We start from the raw sequence: 26,712 nt of genomic DNA on the forward strand, positions 1-26,712 counted from the left end.
ATGTTTTGGGCTCTGTGTGAAGCTTTAAGGGGAAACAGTACTTGGGGGAATAATAATGAAACCCCTCAGAAATCTCCCTGCTCTGAAAGAATGCCCACTTTTCACAGCTTTCAGATGTGGCAGTGTGATCTTTAAGGAATTCAGAGGCTGATGTGGTAGCAGTGTGTGTGTGTGTGTGTGTGTGTGTGTGTGTGCGTGTGTGCAGCTAGCACAACAGTATAATTAAGGGCTAATTAAGAGGAAGTGCTTTGTTAAATCTAACAGTCGTGCCACATGGCAACAGAAAAACAAGAAGGATTTTAAACTCAACCGCACACCATACACATCCATTCTCCTGCCTTAACATATGCAAACATTCTACCTTCATTTAGTTAGAAGTGCAGAAGTGCACTTTTAAAACTAAACGGTGTCAAAAAGGCTTCTGTGCAAATGAACCACCATCCTTCCATCCTAATTTCTCGTAAATTAAATGGCTGTTTGTTAAAAGTGCCTCCAAATACTAAAATATGCTTTATTATGACACAACAGTATGACAGCACTAGAAGTAGTAGGAGTTCTGTACTCTGACAGCGTATAATTTTATGTATTTGTAAACGGATTTTTATTGCATTTGTGGACATTGACCCAACCCATATTCTTCTCCCCTCCAGCACTGTGTCTAATTAAACGTCAATTTGGTTGAAAAGATATTAATGTAATGTTCTCTTTTCACTTTGATCAAAAATAGACCAAAGTTTCAACTAACATCTCTGCCATTTTTTTCAGCATCTTCTTAACTCTATCAGCAGTTTCTCATGACCGGCATAGCCAGGGCCGCCGCTCTGCATACGCAGACAACGCAGCCAGCGTTAGGCCTCAACCATTTTGCAGTTGCAGGGAGCCAAACTGACTGAGAATGAAATGTGTTGAAATTATGACATTATTAAATTTAAAACCCAGTGTGAATTATTTATGATACGCTCATCTTTTTTGTCTTTAAACATTGCATGGGGCACCTACTCTACTACTTAAAAGCGGCACGTTATTATTTTTGTGCATAATATAATGCCCCACCCCTATTGCCTGAAATGGCACGGCTCGGTTTGCTCTGTTGGTTGTTGCCAGATGTGACATTTTCCAGTCAAATAAATAATCAAAAAATGCATGGAGGCGCTAAATCTTGCGCATGTTTTTTTTTTTAAATTTTATTTCTAATTTTTCCCATTTTCTCCCCAATTTACACGGCCAATTACCCAACCCATTCATTAGGACTCCCCCTATCACCAGTGATACCTCAACACACCAGGAGGGTGAAGACTAACACATGCTTCCTCCGATACATGTGAAGTCAGCCACCGCTTCTTTTCGAGCTGCTGCCGATGCAGCATTGCCGAGCAGCCAGCGCGCTTGGAGGAAAGCACAGCGGCTCGGCTCTGGTACATCAGCTCACAGACGCCCTGTGCTGCAGACATCACCATAGTGATGTGGGGAAAGAGCGCCATCTACCCACCCAGAGGGAGCAGGGCCAATTTTGCTCCCTCTAACGCCGGCAGCTTGATGGCAAAGCTGCATGAGCTGGGGTTCGAACCGGCGACCTCCTGCTCATAGTGGCAGCGCTTTAGACCGCTGGACCACTCGGCGCCCAATCTTGCGCATGTTTAACCATTTTTAAAGTGTATGTGGCCATTCTATACAAAAACTTGTCCAGTGCAATATTTGTGTAAGTTAAAAACTTAAAATAAAATAAACAAATAGGATGAAAAATCGTAACTTATCTGGCAACCTTAGTCCTAACTAAAGTAGCAACGCTACTTGGCCTCCCTGACCAGTTATGCTTAGGGCCTCCAAAACCTTAGCAGCGGCCCTGGGCATAGCTATACATTTGCTGCAGTTACAGTACACCCAAAATGTGATTTGTCTACAGTTAGCTTCAGTTACAATGAATAGCATTAGATGTCATTGTATTTTTAAAATAACATGCCTTATATTTAAGGACTAATTTAGCTATTTTAAAAGTAAACACTTTCTTGACATACTTAAAATTAAGGTTAGGCAGCTCAATAACCAGACCCACATAATAGCAAAGGACCTGCAGGGATGTTTAGCTGAAACAGCAGGAACTTCTGTATGTCGTATGGGGATAAATTAATTGAAGTTTTTTTTGAGTACTGCATGTCCAAACCAACAACACTCTTTAAGCAGTCCTGTTAGACCTGAACACCATAAAAATGAATATGCGAGTGGATATTGAATCCTGTATCTTTAAATAACAAATTTAAAAGCAGGAACACATGAGTTTCTATTTGTCACTGGATTTTTCAGAACATGAATGGTATCTGTGTGCATGGATGAAAAACATTTGTATAATTTGAGTTATTTCACTGGTCTGCTACACAGAGGGGAAATGGACTGTGCAGCGTATAAATGGCACAGACCTGCATTTCCTAACGCAGATACAAAACAATTCAGCCACCTCACTTTTCATTACGCGGAAATTGAACAGGGCCTCTCCAGAGGAAGGGCAGATATTTCAGACATGTTTCTGTTTCCAAGCCTCGGCTCTGCTTCAGAGCAAACCTGCAGATCCCAGCACTGCGACTCGGTCTTCTACTAGGAGAAAGTGAGAGAAAGAAAAAGAGGAAGAGAGAGAAAACACAGGACCAGCCATTACACTTAATCCTTTTTTTCTGGAATAGATGTATCCAAAAACAGAGTTTAAGTTTTGTCAGTTTCACTTGATTTGTGCCTCAAGATTACGAAACTGAAGGCCTTCTGGAGCCTGCAGAACGCAGCGTTCTTCACGAACACATCCGGGTACTATTGTATGAGCCAAACACAAGCTACAGACTGTCTGTTTCTCTGTCTACAGAAGGGAAAAGTACAACATTTTTAAAATCTAAACCACTGTTATTTTATGATTCTTCAAGAAACCTTCACATACTGGTGATTCTTTAGAAAAAATAAGACTTATTGCAAAGTTTAGTCAAGTTATTGCTGAATTTCTGAACACTTCAATATCGACTGGTCAACACACTGGTACAGAGCTTAACTATTTGATTTGAGGAGGGTCAACTCCTGAATTAATACTAGAATCTAATTAGAGGCTACATATATTGTACACATATTTAGATATTTCTGGAAGAAAAAGTTCAAGCTAGGAAGGAACCATTGTTTTAAAGTCAATAAAAAGTGGGAATCAGAGCATATTTCTGTTCTTTAACATGATGTAATCTATGGTGGGAGTTGGTGGAAAGTAATTATGGGTAAGGCGTGATTTTATCTATTGGGATATCAGGTTGACTTTAATTCTGTGAAGAAATCAGCCTCAATTGTTCAACCCAGAACTGCCCTTCTCAAACTCCAGCGCTGAACTAAACTGTGCATCCAAAGTGCAATGAGAATCCCATCATGTGTTTTTATATTCTGTGTGCTGATATTCCACTCCTGTTCCAATGAGGGGAGAGATCATGAGAGTAATGACCCATGCTGAAGAGACTGGATCAGAAAAACAGAGAAAAGTGCTTCTTCAAAACTTAGCAACTAAGATGATCTTCATGGTTTAATCTTTTCAAAGACCAATAAAAACAGAAAACGAAACGTTCCTGCGAGTAAAGGGTCACCTACTAATATATTTCTTTCAGTCAATTTGTTGGACAGTTTTGGGGCAAGCCTTCGGAGGCGAAGTGGAAAAGAAAATGTTTTCCATTTCAACGAGTCTCCTCAGAGCTCTGCAGTAACACCAGCTCAACGTCTCTGCTATGGCACGATGGGGACGTGCGGTCATAAAAAAGCATTTTCCTCAAATTAAAAACTAAGGTTGAGGTTTATGTGCTACCAGGTCCTGAGGCCCCAAACAAGGGGAGAACATTTTTGTTTATTAATTTATTACATAAGTAAGCAACAGAATGGTGTGTGACATTTCGTTGTCCCTTTGCTATGTAGTGACCTCATCACCTGGCCTCAGCTCACACAATGTGTGCATTTTTTGTCCTGGTTTTATGTGGACGAAAAAGATCCCACAGCGAAGAGTCAAGATGTTTCTTTAATGGGATCCCACAGCCCAGTGACAGCATGCCAACTATGATCTAACCATGAACATTTGCTCACATGCTAATTGGTCATGTTAGGCTTGGCAGTCATTGGCCTCCAAACAGCACGTTTTCCTGCGTAGGCCTTCTGTTTTCCTGCAAAGATGTTTATGCTGCTATGTGACCACATGACCACAGAACGGGCCCTTCATATTGGATAAAGGGGCTTAATAATCATGGCTCCCATGCCCGTGCCACAGCCAAAATGAACAGCTTGCTCCGTATGCACCCGAAGAGCAAGAGGAACTGATGGCACTCCACTGTTATTAAGTGATCAATCATATTCTCATATTTACCCCCTCATCAGCATGTTTACGATATGGTCAAGTGCTCCTAAAGAGAGATTTCTGCATTTTCACAGTTCAGGTTGCGCAAATGTACCTCGTATCACTCTGCCAGCTGGACAAGTTGCTGACGCAGAAACGTCAAACACTTTTGCTGAGCTGCAGATATAATTTCATGCGCTCTGAACTATTTACAAAAAGCAGAAAAATAAGGAGCAATCATACTTAATTACAACCATTAATCACACTTCTGCAGACAGCAGGACTAAGCTCTGGGAGCATTTGAGGATGTGGAGAAAGAAGAAAGCAGCGAATCGGGTTCTGGAATGAGTGAGCAGGACCCCGTTCATTACCTTTCATCGGCAGGCCAACAACACTGAAATGATTTTTGCAAATATCTACCACATGAATTGAGGAGCAACTAGAATTCACTCCTTTCTCGCTATACAGTGAGTCCAAGAAGTATTTGATCCCTTGCTGATTTTCTTCGTTGGCCCACTAATAAAGACATGATCATTCTATACTTTTAATGGTAGATGTATTCTTACATGGAGAGACAGAATATTAAAAAGAAAATCCAGAAAATAAATCTAAGGAATATATATTAATTGATTTGTATTTCATGGAGTGAAATAAGTATTTGATCCCTTAGTATTCATTAGCAGTTCTGGCTTTTACAGACCAGTTAGACACTCCCAATCAACTTGTTACCTGACCTGAAGCCACCTGTTCTCACTAATCACTTGTGTGAAAAACACCTGTCCACAGAATCAGACAGATCACACAGATTTCAAGTCTCCAACATGGGTAAAACCAAAGAGCTGTCACAGGACCTCAGAGTCAGAATTGTTGACCTTCACAAAGCTGGAATGGGCTACAAAAAGATTAGTAAGGTGTTGGATGTGAAAGTAACAACTATTGGTGCAATTATCAGAAAGTTTAAAGAGTATAACATGACAATCAACAGACCTCGGCCCGGTGCTCCAAAGAAGATTTCGCCTCGTGGGGTGGCAATGATGCTGAGAACGGTCAGAAATCGTCCTGCAACCACTCGGCAGGAGTTAGCAAATGACCTGAAGGCAGCTGGGACCACAGTTTGCAAGGAAACAATTGGCAACACTTAGCGCAACAATGGATTCACATCCTGCAGTGCCCGAAAGGTACCCCTGCTGAAGAGAGCACATGTGGAGGCGCGCCTCAAGTATGCCAATGATCATTTGAAAGATGAACCAAGTTATTGGGAGAAAGTTTTGTGGTCAGACGAGACCAAAATTGAACTTTTTGGCCTCAACTCCACCCGCCATGTGTGGAGGAAGAAAAATGCTGCCTATGACCCCAAGAACACTGTGCCCACCGTCAAGCATGGAGGTGGAAGCATAATGTTTTGGGGGTGTTTCTCTGCCAAGGGTACAGGGCTACTTCACCGCATCACTGGGAAGATGGATGGAGCCATGTACCGCACAATCCTGAGGGACAACCTCCTCCCCTCTGCCAGGGATCTGAAAATGGGCCGTGGTTGGGTCTTCAACATGATAACGACCCTAAACATACAGCAAAGGCAACAAAGGATTGGCTCAAGAAAAATCACATTAAGGTCATGGAGTGGCCCAGCCAGTCACCAGACCTCAATCCGATCGAAAATCTATGGAGGGAGCTGAAGGTCAGAGTTGCCAAGCGACAGCCCACCAACCTTCATGATTTAGAGAGGATCTGCAAAGAAGAGTGGGCCAAAATTCCCCCTGGTGTGTGTGCTAAACTTGTGGTTAACTACAACAAACGTCTCACCGCTGTGCTTGCAAACAAAGGCTTTGCCACTAAGTATTGAGTGTGTTTGGCAAGAGGGATCAAATACTTATTTTCCTCATTGAAATACAAATTAATTAAAATATATTCTTTAAAATTATATTCTGGATTTTTGTCTTGATATTCTGTCTCTCCATGTTAGAATATATCTACCATTAAAAGTGCAGAAGGATAGTGTCTTTATTAGTGGGCAAACAAAGAAAATCAGCAAGGGATCAAATACTTCTTGGACTCACTATATGTGCACAGTGCACTAGCTGACGAGGGCTATGTTTAGTCTGCCAACCCAAATCTAATTTTCGAATCTATCTGCAGCATATATCTTTATTGTTTCCAGATTATATTTGATAGTCTGGACAGCCAGAACCCACATGAAATCTGTTTCTGCGGATCCAAGGCACGTTTGGAGGTGGCCTGTATGTAACGTGATTACAGTCAGATTTGTACTGATGCATCTCTGGCCACTCAAATCAGATTTAAACTTGATATTTTCATCATAGCAGAATATATATTTAGATTTTGCACTGTTTGCTGACATTTACACTGCGTATTTTCTCTTTAGCAGATTATTCCAACCTCCTCCCGTGCTGCCATGTTTGTTTTTATCATCTTTTTGGATGAGATTAGATATTTGTTCAGGGTCCTCTGCTCCCTTGATTTGTTTACTGATAATTTCTGATAATAATGATAATTATCATTATTAACAGTTTTCCAGTGCGACTGCTTCATAACCCTCTGACTGGCACGGTAAGGATTTAAAATTATGGTCTTCTAATGAACAGACAGCTTGCCCCTTAAGACCTGTGAGAGCAATTACATTTCCATGTCCGAGAGCTGTCTAACTGCATGCTTATCAACAGATGGAAGATTATTGGTTTTAATTCCAGCAGCGCTTCACTAAAAAAGCACAAGTATTGGGCAATTTCTGCTCATAAAGATGCGGCACATTCACTGCTGTTTTCGAGTAAGCTAAATCTAAACTGCATTGTTGACCTAAATGAGGTGCAGGACTAAGAAAATCGCTGTGTAATTACCCTATAATTTATGATGCGACTTTAAATTGTTTACAGTGTTTTGACTCTTTTCTGCACATACCATAATGCTAAGCAGACAGAGCAACTCAAGAGACCACATAAAAAAGTTCCATATGTATGCAAAGTTCACTTTTTCGGAAATAAGGTAGTTTGTTGGTGATTTAAAACAGCTGCAGTCTGCTCTCTGGTCCCAAAAAGCCTAATTAGGGCCCTGGCTTAACACGCGGAAAAAGCGTGCTTATTCGGGCCGTTCACAAATAAAGGTGTAAGTCATCTGAAAAGGTGACATGCTCCTGCTGTATGTGTTTGATGTCAGCACAAACCACTTAATCAAAGACATAAACCTGACCTCCGCACAGGCCGGCCAACAGGCTTGGTGCAGTTCTGTTGCACGCACTGTTCTCAAAGCCCTAAGAAAGAAAAGTGGCCAAAGTCCAAGTGTTAAGTTTGCTACATATTAGTTGGGACATTGGTTTTCAGTAGTAATTTTGAAATGAACGTATGACGAGCCGATGGTGTAAGTTTGAGGACGCATCGGGATGACATTACCTTTTCCGTGAACTTGCCCAATGTTTAGCACATTTCAAACACACCATTAAGTTTATGTAGCAGTGCCAGTCATCTGTCCCTACACTGACAGTGTGATGGATGATTGACCCTCTTCTCAAAACACAGGAAAAAGTGCTGAAGGACAATGGCAGATGGAATTAAGGAGCCAGTATATGATCTGGCTCCATATGTCTGTAACTTCATGGAACTAACGTAATGCATGAGCCCTTTGAGGATGGGGGAAATCGGAATGCTTTAAACTCTTAATAGGCATCACTGAGGATCAGAAATGTGTTTTTTATCTGGGGATATGTATAAAAAATGGTCTTCTTTGACTAGCAGGGATTTAACTATTTCTTTTATTTCCTGAAATTAAAGTAAGTGGAGAGCTAACACTAGTCATTATAATGTTCCAGGATCTCCTCTGGCCTTAATGACCACATCACACTGGATCTTCAAGTTTCTTTCTGTGCCCTTAAGTAGCTCCTTTTCATACAACCTTTACAGAAATCCATAAACAATCTACAGCAAATAGATTTACTGTATTTCTCCATGCTTTCAGATATTTCAGGTTATTTTGGCAGATTAGATTGCATCCTATCACTTTTACACGCTTAGAGAGATGTGTTGATGATGTAACAGTGCAGAGACTTGCTAACATGCTACCTTCTGGCTCTGTCTTTTTAGCTGAGCCTTATTAGCTAGGACTGCTTGACAATTTGATTACAATTATATGATTGATGGATATCCAGTTGCATCATTGCATTTTGGTAAAAATATGAATATGCTATTTAATAAATACATAAACCCTATGCAGTTTTGTTGTTAATACATGCAATCAATTAATCAAACAGTTTGATTAAATATGTTAATTGTGTACCACTCTATTTATTTGATGGAAACACAAACTTTTCTCCACTGATTTTGATTCACTGACCAACTAATAATATTCAAGGCTGTTGTCCTCCTTCTTGGTTTGGAAAAATACTTTTGCTGGTACAATCAGGGAACTTTATAAGCAGATGTGGCTACATCTCTTTCCCTCACACATTCTGCTAATGGTAGTTGAATATCAGAGTATGAGAAATGTGCGTCTGAGCAGCGTTTTGTGATTGACAATGTAAAAGAGCATTTCCCAAAGCGACCTCAATGCTTCTTCTTTTCTTTTGTCATCTTCTCAGAGTTACACCCTGTGTAAATTGCATCTTGTCAATACGAGAAAATCCCCAGAGTTGAACTGCAATGCTCATTAACTGCAGCTGGACACAAATGGACACAGGGAGAGTTACTTCAGCGCTGGGGATTTTGCTGTGTGAGCATGTATGTTGACTGTGTTCTTGGGCAGTCATGTAGCAGTGCTGAAGAAAGGGCAGAGCGGAAGAGGGGATAAATCAGCAGAAGTAAGGCGTGGGTTATTCCTCAGAGGGGTTTACAGCATGCGGTGTCCTCCTGCTGGCTCTGCGAAGCCTGGACCCGTAAGTGCCCCTGTGAGGTGGACCTGTCGGGAGAAATGACTTTTCCAGACGCTCCAATCTAACAGAGACAGCAGTGAAGCCAAAGCCATCTGGGATCTCTCTCTCTCTCTCTCTCTCTCTCTCTCTCCCCTATATACTTTCCTGCTCTCTTTTAAATCTCCTCATTAGTTTTCTCTATCTTCATTACTTTCCTTCTCTACCTCTCTGTGTTTCTTCTCTCTCTTCACTCTTTCTCTCTCTCATCTTCTTTCTTCTGTAACTTCTGTCCCTCCTTATCTCTATTTCTTTTATTTTTCTCTCTCCCTTACCCCTCTATCATTACCTCTCTATTCATCCACGCATCTTTCTCTTTATTTCTATATCTGCCCATTTCCTCCTTGCTTTTTCCCTTTATTCTGTTTTCTTTCTCTCACTCTCTTTTATTTACCCTTGTTACCCATCTCTTTTCCACTCCATCTCTTTATGTCCTTCTCCCCCTCTCTCCCTTTCTCTCCTTCTGCTACTTTCTCTTTCCTGCTCTCTTTGTACTTCGCTCTACACCTCTCTTTTCCCATTTCTTTATTTCCTTTACTTTCCCTTATCTCTCTCTCTATCTCCCCCACTCTATTTTACTCTTCCTCCCTCTCTTAACCTTACTTTCTGTCCTCCTCATCATTGCTCTCTCTGTCTTTCTATCTCTCTTTCTATCCTCACCCTCACTTCTCTTTTTTCTCTCTCAATCGCTTTCCTTCATCCTTTTCTCTCCTTCACTCAACCCTTCTCTTACTCCCTGTCTATCTTCTTTACTTCACAATTCACATTTCCTCTCTCATCTCTCTTTCCTTATGGCATTTTTTTCTCTTATGCCATATTTCCTCCAATCCTACATGTTCCATTACCCCTTGTTTTTCTCCTTTTCACCTTTTCTTTTCTTTTCACACTCTCTCTCTTCTACTCTCTGTCCTTGTCACTCTCTACCTTACTTTCTCTCTTTTTCCATCATTGCTCTTTTCTTCTCTCCATATCTCCATCTATTTTTCATCCTTCTTCTCTTTTCTCTCTCATTTACTTTCATTTTCTCATGACTGACTCTCACTTTCTCTCACTGTCATATTTATTTTCCTTCTCTCCCTCTTTCCCTTTTTCTCCCTCTGCTTCTTTCTCTCCTGCTCTTTTTGTAATTTACCTATTTCCTACTTTGCTTTTCTTTCTCTCTCTCTTTATCCTTCTCCCTCTCTTCCCACTCTCTCTCTCTCTATCTCTCTCTCTCTCCCTTTCTCTCTGGTCCTGACTGCAGTGTGAGAGAAACTTGCAGGCTTGTGTTTGAAAGCTGAGTGAGGCCAAGAAACTGCACTTCATTTCAGCCTGAAAACGTGTGTTTTCATGTATGTTCTTCATGTGGTTTGAATCTTTTACATGCATTGAAAACACACAGAAAAACACTGAATTCACACACATTATATGGAGCTTCCCCTATCAAACCCTGCCTCCTGACAAATGATAAAGCTGTGTGTGCAGCATGTGCCATCACAACTTCATATATATCTTCATATGCTATTCATGAAAACAGTTAATCTCATCTGGAGGATGGATCCCTGACACAAGGCTCGGCCGAGCAGTACGATTCAGCATGGGAACTTTACCAGCCGTCAGTTTGTCCTACAAAAGCAGCCAGCTGACAGCAAAGCAACTGGACGGCCCCTGGATGTTGATTCTGGCAGGAACCAAAAAGAGCTGACCGTTGTTAGCTTCCTGTCTGAAAAACTGTGCCATGACTACAGCCAACACAGAGAGGGCGGCCAATCTCGAGTCTGACAAGACGGCTGGAAGCATGCTCTGATCTGTGCTGAGTGAAAATGAGAGAACAGTGAGTGTTCTTCTAAAAGAAGACATTCAGGGGGTCCCTGGTGTTTCATATATTGGTTTGTCAAGTCAAATCAGTGCAGAATTAAACACATCAATTATAAAGAAGCAGAGATCAGGGCCAGGTAAGTTATTTTAAGAAGTGTGTTGTTTTTCATGCAAAAGAAAGGGTAGGTTAGTAAATTTATACCAGGAATATAATGTCTAATAAAGCATATTGTGAATACAATGCTAAGAGATCCTTGCAATCTCTCTCTTTTTTGTTTTTGTTGGGGTTATTTACCTGTATTTTATTTTATTTTTTTTATTTGGGGGTTGGGGTAACCAATGCTCATTTGTCAGTCTTTCATGTTTTTTTTTTGTTCAGTTTAATATAGTTTTTTTTTAATTGAACTAAAGCCTGTCTTTTTCCCTTTTCCTAAAAAAAAATGTAATATACTAATATTACAGAGTTAAGCTAAAACAAGTAATTTAGCTAATTATGGGATTTAGTATGCTAAATTGGGAGCGTATGTCTGAAGGGTACCATTTAATAGACTGGCAGCCTGTCCAGGGGGTATTTCAGCATTGTGTAGCTAGTGTTTCTAGGCAGGTTTGGGCCTACCACAACCCTGACAGCAAAGAAGCGGATAAGAAGATAGATAGACACTGGACAATTCAAGTGTAAAACTGATATATGAAAGGTCCACCTGACGCACTATGCAAAGCCATAACTCCACAAATTCAAGCATGTCAAAACATGGATTGTTTTATGAGTTTTTTTTCTTTTAGGTTTCATACCATGTGTTGCATTCCACATCTAGAAAAGCAAGTAGTATAAACATCTGTTTGACATAAATTGTTTTCATTCTCAATTTTGACCTCAACATTTCAAAGTTTATGATTCTCCATCAACACTTGACATGAGCAGCCCTCACACATTCTAATTTGAACCTATAGCTCCACCTTGTGGCAAATAAACAAAGTGTTTTACACCTTTTTTTTTGCCTTTTTTCCTCTCTTTACCATAATTTTAATCCATCAGTTTGTCCTTACATTGGACCAATAGAATTGTTTCAAATTATTGTAAAATAGAATATTTTTACATTTACACCTAATGCACCTGAGCAACCTACACCTAAACTCTTAACTAACCCTAACCTTTTAATTTAATGATAATGCTAAACTCATTAACCTAAGTCTAGCCATAACCATGAACTTAAAATCCAACACATAAACCTAACCCTGATCTCAGTAATTTATGTCTAAATCTAACCCTAATCATAACCAATAACTAACCTATAATTAAAACTAACCTTTATACATCTAAACCTAACCCTAACCTTAACTGTTCAGTATCCTACTCCTAAGCCTAGCCCTAATCCTATCCACATTAACCTAAACCTAACCTTAAGACTGAACTCAGTAACCAACATCTAAATTTTACTTATCCCTGAATTCAATCACCTACACATTCATCTAAACTTAGCCCTAAACTCAACAAACTACACTTAAACCTAACCTTAAACTATAACCTCAGTAACCTACACCTAAACATAACCTTAAACTATAACCTCAGTAACCTACACCTAAACCTATCTTTAAACTATAACCTTAATAACCTACACCTAAACCTATCCTTAAACTATAACCTTAATAACCTACACCTAAACCTAACCTTAAACTATAACCTCAGTAACCTACACCTAAACCTAACCTTAAACTATAACCTCAATAACCTACACCTAAACCTATCCTTAAACTATAACCTCAGTAACCTACACCTAAACCTATCCTTAAACTATAACCTTAATAACCTACACCTAAACCTAACCTTAAACTATAACCTCAATAACCTACACCTAAACCTATCCTTAAACTATAACCTCAGTAACCTACACCTAAACCTATCCTTAAACTATAACCTTAATAACCTACACCTAAACCTAACCTTAAACTATAACCTCAATAACCTACACCTAAACCTATCCTTAAACTATAACCTCAGTAACCTACACCTAAACCTAACCTTAAACTATAACCTTAGTATCCTACACCTAAACCTAACCTTAAACTATAACCTTAGTATCCTACACCTAAACCTAACCTTAAACTATAACCTTAGTATCCTACACCTAAACCTATCCTTAAACTATAACCTCAATAACCTACACCTAAACCTAACCTTAAACTATAACCTTAGTATCCTACACCTAAACCTAACCTTAAACTATAACCTTAGTATCCTACACCTAAACCTAACCTTAAACTATAACCTCAATAACCTACACCTAAACCTAACTCTTATCTTAACCTCTATAACCAACACCTTAATCTAATCTAAAACCTAACCTAAGTAACCTACACCTAAACCTAGCCCTTATCTCAACCTCAGTCACCTCTACCTTAGCGTAACCTCTAACTTGACCTCAGTAACCCTAACCTCAAACTCAGTCCCCTACACGTAAACCTACCCTTGACCTTAAACCTTGAATTGTCATGCTGCAGAATGGTAACTGGTGTGGGCTTTGTCTCTCTAAATTCAGCAGAAACATTCCTAATCTTTTCAGCCTGGCTCCATCTCACTCCAGCAAGGCCAGAGCTCTCATATGTCCCTTTCCCGTCTCAAAATAGCCCAAAGGTGCAGAATAATCCATAACAGGTATCTTCTCACCAGCTGGCTGCTGTCCAAGAGCCAAAATGAAGGAGCAGTATTCATGAGGTGGTGCAGTGTAAACTGCAGTGCTGACAGGAAGCTGTGTCACTGCACCACAGAGACCCACCACATCACATGGCCATCAGTGAAATAGTGAAACTGATTTAATCTGATGGTGTTAGGCACTATATAATAAAGTGTCCAAAATTATGCATTAAATTAAAGGATTAATTTACTGCTGGCTCAGCTGTTTTTAACAAGGGAATTGTTCTTTAGTAAACATGTGTCATTTTGACTGAAAAATAAGCACGCACAGATGAATGCAGTGGTATCCTAACTGGATGTTGTGGTGTTGCTAAGTGATCACATAGTGGTTTCTCTAGAATCTTAAGTGGATGCCATTGTGTTGATGCAAGTGGATGCAATGGTATGCCACATGGGTGCTGTGGTGTTGCAGGATGGTTGCTTAGTGGCTGCTGTTATAGCCCAAGTGGTTGCTATGCTGTTGTTAATTGATTGTTAGGTGGATGCTATGTGTTTGCAGTGTTATCCTATGTGGTTGCTATGTTGTTCAAGGTAGTTTCTGCTGTGTTGCTTAGTGGTTGTTGGTGGTTGCTATGGTATTATTAGTTGATTGCTAAGTGGTTGCTATGGTATCTCAGGTTGTTTAGCTGCTGCTAAGCGGATGCTAGGTGATTTACAATGCACAACCATAATAATGACCTTTTTGTAATGAACTGTAAAGCATTTTTTTCACTGTTTGGCCCTTGAGCACCTGGCTCCTGGCAAGTGTTACACAAAATCACTTTGTGCACTAACTAGTGTCTTTAAAATTTACAACAGGAGATGTTTGAACTGTTACTGTGCATGTAGTTTAAATCCCCCTCTTACTAATAATCTTATGCAGTGTGTCAATACACACTGAACTGCAGATGTTTACTGCCCACATTGTATTAGACTACAGCTCTTGTCCTTTCAAGCTCTCTGTGAACTTGGTGTCAGTGTGTCATTCACTGCCTGCACTTTTCACAAGCGTCTGTAAATAAGGGCGTCAACTTAATCAGATAAGTATCACTGTAACCATAAGTTGAAAAGTGCTTACAACAAAACACAAAAGACAAAGAGCTGATCACAGCCATAAAGGCTTCAGGTTGTTGATATGAAATGTCTGTAAAAAGCACAACAATCCTACCAACTAAACTAACACATTATGACTGAAACAGTAATCCCAGATTCTTTCAGCTCTGAGAAACTTTTTAGTGCTTAAAAAAACATGTTTTCTTCTGTTTTCTGAGATATTTCATATCTGATCTCCAAAAGGATGGAAGTCATTTCAGAAAGGAAGTAAGTGTTGATGAGTAAGAAGAGATGGCTGGTTGCTAATCAAACACACACACACACACACACACTAACCAGGAAGGGCCCTTTATTCTAAACCCTTCAGTGTTTGGGAACAGATTAAATATGGGCAGTGCTTTGAGGATACAGAAAGTTTGTGATCAGAGCCAAACCAAACCAAACTGAGAGTTTTGTGTTAACTGATGTGCTGTACCAGCCAAAAGTTTGGACACACCTTTTCTCATTCAATTCAAAATTCTCTTCCTTTTTTACATTGTAAATTTAATATTGAAAACATTAAAGCTATATATGAACATGTGCAGAATTATTTTGTAAACAAAACGTTTTAATCTCAGACTTCATGAGGGAGAGTCACCTGGAACAGTTTTCTCAGTGTCTTAAAGGATTTCCTGGAGGTTGTAATAATGCATTTTCAAGATTTACTCTGAATAAATACTTTATTACAAATCATACAATTTTCATACAATTTTCTTTCATGTAGGGTTGGATTTTGCCATGTCTACACTGTTGCGTGGTTAAGTTAAATACTTTAAGTTAAACGTGTTTTAAATAATGTATGTTTATCAATTACTAATATTAATTTTACCTAATATTTCTCATATTGTCTCCATACAGCTGAGATAAAGCTTAAGCTGTCTGAACTGTTGAGGGCCAGTTGCATATTTTTTGATAATGATACAAATACTACCATACTAATCTGTTTGTTTCTATCAGGAAGTGATAAGTATGCCAACATACGTCACTGCAGGTTCTCCTGATGCTGTTGTCACTGCATATATTTTCACTTTTTATTTCTATCAAATGAAACTATGAAGAAGGAATAGGGTGGAGAAAGCTAAAAGCGGCCAGATAAGATTGTAGTGTCATATAGCTCTTTAAAATTTTAAAGCCAAGTACAATAAGTTCTCTTGCATTGTTGAGGTTTGCAAAGGTGGGCGGGGCAGAGCATGTTTAGAAGTATGTCAGAAAAATCGTATGATAAGTGAGGACAACGTACACTATACGGCCAAAAGTATCTGCTCACCTGCATTGTGTTTGGTGCTGTTTTGCGCTTACAGAGTGAGATGGTTTCATTCCCAGTCACTTCATTTTGTTATAATAGCACTGACAAAGGAATGTAGAATATTTAGGAAATTTCATGACTGACTGAACTGAGTATTATATTTTTCTCCTACTTCCACTTTACTTTTACTCTGATACTGTGCTACATCATTACTCGTTACAATCATACAAATTTTAGGAATCATTCCAAATGCGCATTACCACTAAAGTCAGAGAGGTAGATGTTCTGCACTGTCACCAGGTTTGATGAAGCTTCTTATCACTGAGTGAATCAAGTGATCTTTAAAGTGAGCTTGCAAGCTTATCTCATAAAAGGAACTCGCTGCTCCTGTTCTGCCTTTTACTCAGAGAACTTTTTTTTTTTACTACTTTCTGTAATAACTAGATAACACAGCACTGTACTTTTACTTTCAGTACTTTGGTAGTAAAGTTTATAATAAAGTATTTCCAATACTTAAGTACAAAAAATGTTGAATATTTTAGTTCTTCTACTTAAGTGTTTAGTCTTCTAATAAAGATTTATATATAAGTCTGGGTCTTTAGAATGGAGGATTAATACTCTAAATTTCCATAATTACAAAAGAAGTATACTTTTTCACATGTTCTAAATAAGTAATTATTTAAGAGACCCACGTGTCTTCTTAAGGTCTTATGCGTCTTTTAACAAAAGTGTCTCATTTTACCTGACTCCACCCTACTGAAGATAGAAACTCTGTGAATAGAAGTCAGTGAAGAGGTTTGAGGACACACAGCACTGTGACTGGCCTGTTGCTCCTCCCACTGCTGGAACTTCTTTACAGCTCAAACCAAACCAGTCTGACCACTTTTGTAGCTATTATTGTAGCATTGATAAAATCTAGCCCAGCGCCAGGGGGTGTATGCGGTTCTCTTCAGTGTGAAAGTGTTGGAGTTACTGCTACTATAGCTTTACAGTAAACAATGGAGCTGCTGTAGCAGAGTATGGGCACGCCCTGCCCCGTCCTGTCCTCGCGCTCTGACACACATGCACTTTTACGCACCTGAACCTGGAAGAGAGGAGGGTGGGGGAGTGAGGTGAGGCGCGTGACGTCACTCCATATCACCTCAGCTGTGGTGGAAGCAGAGAAGAGAGAGAGAGGAGAGGCTGGCTGTGCTGAGTTGGTGTATAAGGAGGTATATCAGTGTTTATTATCAGGTGTATTGAGAGCTGTGTGGCTGACAGGTGTCTGAAGATGCTCCAGTGTCTGTCCGCAGCCTGGTGTATGCGTGTGATAGAGGGGAACAGGTCTACGTGGTATTTCGTGCTGCTGGTGCTGGTGTATGTGCTGTACCTGGTCTTCGGGGCTGTGGTCTTCTCCCTGGTGGAATCTCCGTATGAGGACCTGCTGCGAGAGGAGCTGGGGACTCTGAAGCAGCAGTTTCTCCAGGATAATGATTGTCTCTCTGAGGAGAGGCTGGAGCAGTTTCTGGCTAAAGCTCTGGAGGCGAGCAACTATGGAGTGTCAGTACTGAACGACACCTCCACCAACTACAACTGGGATTTCACCTCTGCCCTGTTCTTCGCCAGTACCGTCCTCTCCACGACAGGTGAGTTACAAAAAATAACCATTTTAGTCAAACAATTAACTACCCAACATAAAAAAACACATTGTGCAGCTTTTATTAAAGGTACAGTGTGTAATATTCCCCTCTGCAGCTTTATGAAAGGTACAGTGTGTAATATTCACCTTTGGCAGCTTTTATTAAAGGTATAATGTTATATTCACCTCTGGCAGCTTTTATTAAAGGTATAGTGTGTAATATTCTCATATGGAGTATTTACCTTAAGCTTATTTTTACTGACAAGCTGCAGACCCATTTAACAGCACCCACTACCTTGTGGAAAAAAAACATTAGAGACAACTTAAAAATAATAAGTATCTTTGTTTTACCAAATAAAAAAAAATGTGGCATAAAGTTATCCAAAAGCAGTGTGTAAGACTGGTGGAGGAAAACATGCCAAGATGCATGAAAACTGTAATTAAAAACCATGTTGATTTCTGAACTTTTAGAACTTTATGAATATGAACTTGTTTTCTTTGCATTATTTGAGGTCTAAAAGCTCTGCATCTTCAGCCAATTCTCATTTTCTCCAAATAAATGTTTAAAATTACAATATTTTTATTTGAATTTGGGAGAAATGTTGTCTGTAGTTCATAGAATAAAACCACAATGTTCACCTTACTCAAACTCATAAATAGCAAAATCTGATAAACTGATTCAGAAACTGAAGTGGTCTCCTAATTTTTCTCCAGAGCTGTATGTGCATTTTAAAGAAAACCTACTTACTACTATTGCACCTTTAATTATGTTTTGCCTTGAAATGTCGGTGATAACATATCATACAGTGTATTAAAGGTGGAACAAAACATTAATGTATCATAGTATTGCAATATTTGTTTTAGCAATACTGTATAGATTCTCAAAAACACATTGATTTTTATTTATGAGTTTACATGTAAATATTAGTCTCAGACAGTGGTTCATTTACTGTTGTGTTTAAACCCCACCCACTAGGTAGCAGCGTTGCACTCTGTTGTATAGATCCCACTGTTCTGATTGGAAAAAAGTAAACTTCTCTTTTACTCAGATTTCATGAACATAATAGTGTGTTTCATATAATGATACCAGGACAGTTTTCATCAATATATGTGTACTGAATCGTAAGCCCTGTATCATCATGATATACATCGTATTGCCAAGTTCTTGCCAATACACAGCCCAAAGTGTCGAACCTCTTAGGACTGCTATAGTTACATCACTGTACAGGACACTGCCATCCAGGCCTACCCTGACTCACATTTATTAGTTTTATTATTAGTTTACATGTAAATGTTGGTGTCAGACAGGGTTCATTTTGTGTTGTGTTTAAAACCCTTTTCTTTTACTCAGATTTTATGATAATGTGATGGTACAAAAACACACTGACAGTTTTCGTTAAGTTTGAATTCAACAATATTTAACACAGTATTGCCATGCTTACAGTATTGCATATATATCTCAATATATTGAATCGTAACCTGTATTATCATAATATGTACTGTTTTGAGAATACATAGCCCAAAAATTTGTGACAAATGTGTCAAACCTCTTAGAAGGACATCACCACTTTCTTGGGATAACACCACCACTATCTTGGGATAATTCTGTCTCGTCAGAATATTAATTTCACAGAATATTTCTCATATTGTCTCCATAATAAGCTGAGGTAAAGCTGATGCTGTGGGAAAATATCAAAATAATTAAAATGAAATAAAATCTTTGAAACAGTCACCATGAACAATCCAGAATGTTTGCAACTAAAGATCAACTACATTTTCACAATTTTTTTACTTCAATTAAATTGGATGCATGCATGTCAGAAAATAAAAATACAACAAAAATAAAAAGACTTCTATAAGTTCCTTCCTGCTGTGAATCAATTACAATATGCTCTAGGCCTAAACTTTCACAACACTCAAGGAAAACATTTTCTAATGAATCAGGCAGTGTATTATTAACCATTTTGTGTTACAACCTCCTGTGGTAAAGTTTTAAGGCATTGAATTATTCAGATATCCTGTTTCACCCAACCAGTTGCAGTCTGGGTTGATTTGTTTACCTTTAATAACTATTTAATTATGCAAAAATGTTAAAAAGTAAGTGCAATTCCTTTTAAATGCATTAGATATAGAAATGAACAAATTGAACTTAGCTGTGTTTTGGAATTTTGAGCTTCATTTAAAGTGGTCTGACTGGGCAGTTTTTACGTAATCAGGAAGGCATTTGTTCGAAGGTTTAAACACACACCCATATGACCTCAGTGCTCAGTTCACGTTTGTCCAGACAGTTCTGTTGTTTCTGGCATGTTGCAATGGCACATTCTTTGTGTTTAGTTCCACAGGGAAAGCTGTAATGATTCTGCTAAAATCCAGAAAATTCCTCTGTTTTGCCATCTTTCTATGTTTAGTTAGATGCAGTAGGAGTCTGCCCTGTCTGTCAATCAGGCCTCTCTGCACAAATCAAGGTCAACCCTCACATGGCATCCTGATCAATACACTGTGAGGACATGTGCAGAAGAACTGTCTCCTACATTAGCACAGAATCATTAGCAGCCAGTGGAGGCTAAATGGCAGCATTGTACAGCCGTGTAGTTGTGTTGAAGGGTGAGTGTAGGACAGGCATGTGGCTAGGAGAGCGTTTCCTGGACTTAAGTAACCTAATCCAGCATAGAGATCAGAGCAGGATCTCCATAAACACACTGGCCTGGCAGCAACCTAGATACCTGCACAGATTTCCCAACATAGATTAGGCTTTGTCCTCCACCCAGGTTAGTTTTTCCCAACCCAGTGCTTGATCCTGTTTTCCAGACCATGTTACATATTTGTGCTTTCACAGGTATTTGGGGGAGACACAACAAAAATGTGGAGTGGAGAGACACACACATACAGAAATTAAGATTAACCATCTTTTAACACTGAATTTAACCCAGAGCCAGAGAAGTGGATGCTTACATTTTAAACAGCATATGCAACATGTAGCAATATAAATATTGCCTTTATTAAAAAATATATGTGCGTGTCTGTTAAATAAATTCTCAAATAATGCATTAAATAATAATAAAAACTAAATAAATATTAATAATAATAATAATACAGTCTTAACATGCTTTAACATTAAGATATATCAACATAAACATTTAACATTATATGTGCTCTCTCTTCTGAATGAACTTTATACAGAGAAATTAGCAGCAATCAGCGACTATATTTAAAACTAATATCAGGCCACATTGGATCACAATGAAAAAACACTGCTTCATTAGGTCATCTTACAACTGATTGGTTGCCATTGTTTGTCCACCATCAGATCACCCAGATCATTTTCATGCATACAAATTTAGGGTTAATCAACAGGTTTTAGTTCGTAGTAAATAAACAAAATAATACAAATAATACAACCAACGATAAAAATAACAATGACTAGGTCTAATATAAAATGACTTATTAGAAAATGTTGCTGAAATGCAAATCATATACAAAACTAATTTATAAAGGATAAAAGTAAGAAATAAATGGTAAAATGAGTAAGTTGAACTGTTGGTGGAAAACAAGTGATGAAAAGTGGCATTTGTTGTTGTTTCTTAAACACAGTTGGACTAGCCAGAAAATGCTGATCAAAATGCATGTGTTCTGCCAGCTTTGCTGTTAGCAGGCCAACTGTGGTCCGCTTTCCTCAGGGGCATTATTGGCTTGCCAAAAATATGTATAAAAAGCAAAAATAAAAGAAAGCTTCTATACTTCTGTATTTATGTATTAGAAATAGCAAAGTGTGTTTGATTACTCTTTCCTTGTTTTAATTCATGTGCCACTCAGCAGGCTGAAGCTGTGCTTCTTGTTTAGCTGCTGCTGGGAAAGTAAGGCATACCAGAGATTTTTGGGCTTTTCTACATGTGAACAGATAAACATTACTGATGCAATGATGCTACGTTGATGTTGGCAAAGAACTGATGATGTTTTTTAGCCTTTGTAGACATTAGCTAGCTGACTATATCCCTAGTGGTAATGCACGAAAATGTAAACCTGACTATTAGGGCTACACAATATATTGTTTATGCATCGACATTGTGATGTGCGCATGCCCAATAGTGTGCAATGTCACCTAAGGCAATTAAATCAAACACGCCATGTTACAATGTTTTGATTCTTGACACAAGAAGTAGATACACAGCGTTGTCTCTGTGTCTGTGTAAATGACAGGCTGCTGCTGCCTGAGAAGTATGAAGGGGAAGGGGAGTGTGAGGGGGGAGGGGTCAGTAGTAAACACGAGGTAAGCGCATGGCCTCCATCCACATGGTTGGGCACGTGCTTGTAAACGCACGCACATGTGGAAAGCTGTGCACCTCAGTCCAGCACAGTTTTGTGCAGATACTTCCAGTTACAGCTGAATTCACGCTTTTAATGCCAGAAAAATGCTCTTATTTACCTTTTAAAAAGCCATTTAAATGCCTGATTAAAGTGCAGATTACTGTTGTTTTGCTTTTTTTCTCGGATTTTGAGTGCTCGGTGCTGACTCTTGTATTTTAGTATTTGTCCTCTGTGATATTATGTAACTTCTACAGTAACATCTGTAGCAGAGTTATATTACTTCACCAATTGCTTGTTTGAATATAATAGTATACATTTAATTAAATATTTTTTTTTTATTTAAGAACTTTAGAAAACTGTAGAAAATTAGATTTGTTACATGAGGGGGTGACTTCGAAACACCGAGATCTCTATGTATAGCCCCAGTGCATTCATAGCCATCTATTTATTTTTGCTTTTATGCTATTTATGCACACTAACATGCCACATGTCCTGGGACAGTGTTGCATCCACTGATCTACATGTGAGGCCACCTGTTTAAATATAGAAGTGATTCTCTTGTCTGTTCACGATCATTACCATCCACTTTTTTGTCCACTGTGAGTGGATTGCGTTCTGTGGCATATTCCCGGTAAACATAGACACTGTTGATTTAAGAAAAGTTGAATGCTTGCACAACTTCCCATTCATCGTATAAAGGTGTTAGTGTTTCCAAACCATCCCCTGAGGTGACAAATCCTTTATTTTTACATTCATTTTTATGCCACACAGTATATTTTTATAATGAAATGTACAGATGTACATGAAAAAATAAATTCTGTGACTTTGTCCCTTTTCCTTTAGGTTATGGCCACACAGTGCCTCTTTCAGACGAGGGCAAGGCCTTCTGTATCCTGTACTCTGTGGTTGGAATCCCGTTCACGCTCCTGTTCCTGACGGCGGTGGTGCAGAGGATCATGGTGTTTAGTACTCGCCGGCCTGTAGCTTATGTTCAGCGCCGCTGGGCTCTGTCTAAGCCTCTGGTGTCTGGTGTACATGCAGGGTTGATGGCTCTGATCGTGGTCTCCTGCTTCTTCCTCATCCCTGCTATAATATTCTCTGTTATGGAGGAGGAATGGAACTTCCTAGAGTCTTTCTACTTTTGCTTCATTTCGCTTAGTACCATAGGCCTGGGTGACTATGTACCAGGAGAGGGCTACAACCAGAAGTTCAGGCAGCTCTATAAAGTGGGGATTACTGGTGAGTGATGATATGAATCTCGGAATATGCAACCTTTTGAGTGTTTAAAAACTTTTTTAGAAAACAGTTTGATTACATTATTTTGAAAACAATTTAGAATTAGTATTATTAGATTCCACATATGCATAGTTTTTTTAAACTTTAAAACAAGGTAAAAATAAAATAAATTACTTAATGGAAACCCTAAAATTAACCATTGTTGAATTGTTTTTTTCAAGACCATTATGACATAAACATTGTTTACCTCAGATAATGGAATTATGTTATCAATACAAAAGTAAAATAGTGACAATTTCTCTTGTATAATGAGTCTTGAGTCTTGTTTTTCCTTTTACTGACATTTTTAAATAAATGTCTACATTATTAGGAAATAGCCACATTTCATATATTAAATAGTAAACCTTTAATTTGTTGGAATGATGACATATAATTTTGTAGTTTGTCACAAAATACCTCATTATCACAGGTATATAGGTATATAAATCAAGCTTTTTATAGGGATTTCATACTTTGTCACTCTAATATCCAATTTATCCTCTTCTGCCAAGTATAAGATTAACTCAATATTAAATTCTGAGCTCAGTTTGCTCAATATGAGCATCATAATGTAATAGAAGCATTTTTTACACACTTGCCAAGAAAAATTCCTGCATTGAAAACCCAAAGTCTTAAACTTGTGTTTCTTTTCCCTCTCTAGTCTACCTGCTACTGGGCCTAATTGCCATGCTGGTTGTATTGGAGACATTCTGTGAGCTTCAGCAGTTGAAGAAACTGAGGAAGATGTTCTATCTGAAGAAGGAGATTACTGAAGACCAGCTTAATATTGTGGACCATGATCACTTCTCCTTTGCTTCTGTTTCTGATCCAGTAGCATCAGTCAGAGACTACAGGACAGATCTCATCAATGACAGTTCCCCTATAGCAGCCACTGACGGCTCTGTGATCAGATGAGATTCCTGTACAACACATATACATAGATTTTAACTTCCAGTAACCAGTTGCTTCCAATCAGTATAGGTATGCAAATACAGGTAAATCTAAACCAGTGTTCTTAAATCAATGTAAAACAATAATGTAAAGATAAGTTAGATAGTTGTAGCTTAAAGCAGAGCCTGGATATAAAGTCAAACATCTAAAAATGTTATATTCATAGCTTTAAAATAGATAGGAGTTGTAACTAATTTATTTAATGGGCGGAAAGGAATTTACCACAGACATTTAAGTGTAAGTCTTTGCACAAACATGATTCTGAGCATCACTCTGAATTCTCTCTTTACCAGTTAAAGTGGTCTTACACTCAGATGCTTTTGGGAAGCTGGCCCCAGGATGGTTCTGGGGTTTGTAAAGACTCTTTAGTATTTTTTTTCCTTTAATGGAATGGATGTAAAAGGGATATAAATTGTAAAATGTGCCGAGGTCAAAGCATTGACTGTACCTGATCATTCCAAGAATGAGACTCAAGTGTCAAACTGTTACTCTTTTCTGTATTTCTGTAAATATTGCAAACTCGCTGTGCCATGTTTACATGAACTGTAATGGAGCTTTAAATATGTATATGTTTTTGTCTGTAAGTTAAATTATTGTATATTTTCTGATTTTTGAAAGAAGTAAAGAGAAGTTATTGCTGACATTGTGTGCATTTAAATAATTTACATTTAAGTGAATAAAAAATTGGTTGGGTTGATATCCGACTATTTGCCTTAACTAGTTTGATGTATCTCACTAATTTGACTTAATGCTGCAGTTAATATGGAATCCACTGTAGGGCGCTGTTTTGCAATTAATTATAGGTACTCTGATATTTTGACAAAAAAGAGACTTTAATTTAGAAAATCTCTCAGATAATAAATAGAATATCAAACATTTAGTAAGCACATTCTTTAACTACACCTGTGTATTTTGACCAAGTGGAAAAGGATGATAACAGACATTAATCACATTGTAATAGCTTTGTATTACAAGCAGCTATGGAAGATGAAATGACTTTCAACTGTAAACATTGTATAATTAAAATTAATACAATGCCTGTAGAAATGTCATATTCTACAGCGGTGATACAAATGGAGACACTGTCATGATGATAATAAAGAAAAAATCCTTTAATGATTATATGTTTAATTAGTCATTCTGTAAATATGAATCATTAGGTGCCACATAATTCAGTTCCTCTCTTTCATATACAGTACCAGTCAAAATGTTGGACTCCTCCTTCTCATTTAACGTGATTTGTATTATTTTCTACATTGTAGATTGTTAATAAAGACATTAAAACTATGAAAAAACACATGCAATTATGAAGTAAACAACAACTGTAACCATTAATTATTTTTAAATTATTATCTGTTTTTCCTTCACTTTGCTCTCCAACTCTTTCGTTGAATTTTTTTTGTCAGGTGTTTGTGAAGTCCAACCACTTTAAATTTAATATTATATTATATTATATTTACATAATTAATCTACATTATATATTATATAATATTTAATAAATAATAGTATATCAATTATTGCTGAAAATATATCTCAATGTATTGAATCGAAACCTCTGTATCATCATGATATGTTCCGTTCTTGAGAATACACAGCCCAAGAATTTGTGAATTAGAAAAGTGTCAAACTTCTTGCTACTGTAGTTACAATACTGTACAGGACACCGCCACTTTATTGGGATAACACCACCACTATCTTGGCATAAATCTGCCATGTCATAATATTAGTTTTACTTAATATTTCTCATATTGTCCCTATAATTCGCTTAAGCTAAAGCTTAAGCTGTCTACCTCAGAGTAGGAAAATATTGATATAATTGAAAATTTAAATATTTGAAACAGAACAAGGCCACCATGAACAATCCAAAATGTTTGCAGCTGTAGGTTGATTACATTTTCACAATTTTTACTTAAATTGCCCACCCTGTCATGCAGCTTGCCATGACCGGGAGGATGCATTTATGACAGGAAATTAAAAACAAAAATTAAAAGACTTCTGTATGTCCCTTTGTATAATAACATAGTGGTTTTTGGATAATTTGTAGTAAAAACTTTTTAGTAAATTTAGTAAATGTACGCAGTTTTTTTTGTCAGAGACACAGGTTTCACATATTTTCCATAGGAATGAATGGGTGCAATATTTCTTCCACTCTTTAAATGTGGCAATGATAAAAAACACTGATAACCAGCAACAAACCACATGTGGTACCAAAGCAACCAGTCGTCACCACTTGAGCATTCACCTGACACACCAACACAATGATACTAATGGGATACTACAGCCACTGCCTAGCAACCACCTAGCAACCACCTAAAATATCATAAGTTTTACCATGCAACACTACAGTACCCGTCCAGCAACCACTTTGGAACACCACGCCATAAAAAAAAAGAGCTACCACAGCAACCATGTGGTATATCATTGCAAGCACTGAGCAACCACCTGGGATACAGTAGATTTCATGTATCAACCAAATCACAACCACCAACCAGCTACTTTTTGAGTCTATAGT

General features: G+C 38.2%; 1 protein-coding gene across 1 annotated transcript; it reads left to right on the forward strand.

The window, feature by feature from the left end:
• The first annotated feature begins 16,943 nt into the window (after positions 1-16,943).
• On the forward strand, positions 16,944-24,841 carry kcnk1a (potassium channel, subfamily K, member 1a). The gene is made up of 3 exons (XM_007259205.4): positions 16,944-17,676; positions 22,818-23,213; positions 23,911-24,841. Exons 1-3 carry the CDS (start codon positions 17,322-17,324, stop codon positions 24,162-24,164), a joined length of 1,005 nt encoding a protein of 334 aa, XP_007259267.3. The 5' UTR covers positions 16,944-17,321; the 3' UTR covers positions 24,165-24,841.
• The last annotated feature ends 1,871 nt before the right edge of the window (positions 24,842-26,712 follow it).

The sequence above is a fragment of the Astyanax mexicanus genome, chromosome 15 (genome assembly GCF_023375975.1).
Source record: "Astyanax mexicanus isolate ESR-SI-001 chromosome 15, AstMex3_surface, whole genome shotgun sequence".
Classification (NCBI taxonomy): domain Eukaryota; kingdom Metazoa; phylum Chordata; class Actinopteri; order Characiformes; family Acestrorhamphidae; genus Astyanax; species Astyanax mexicanus.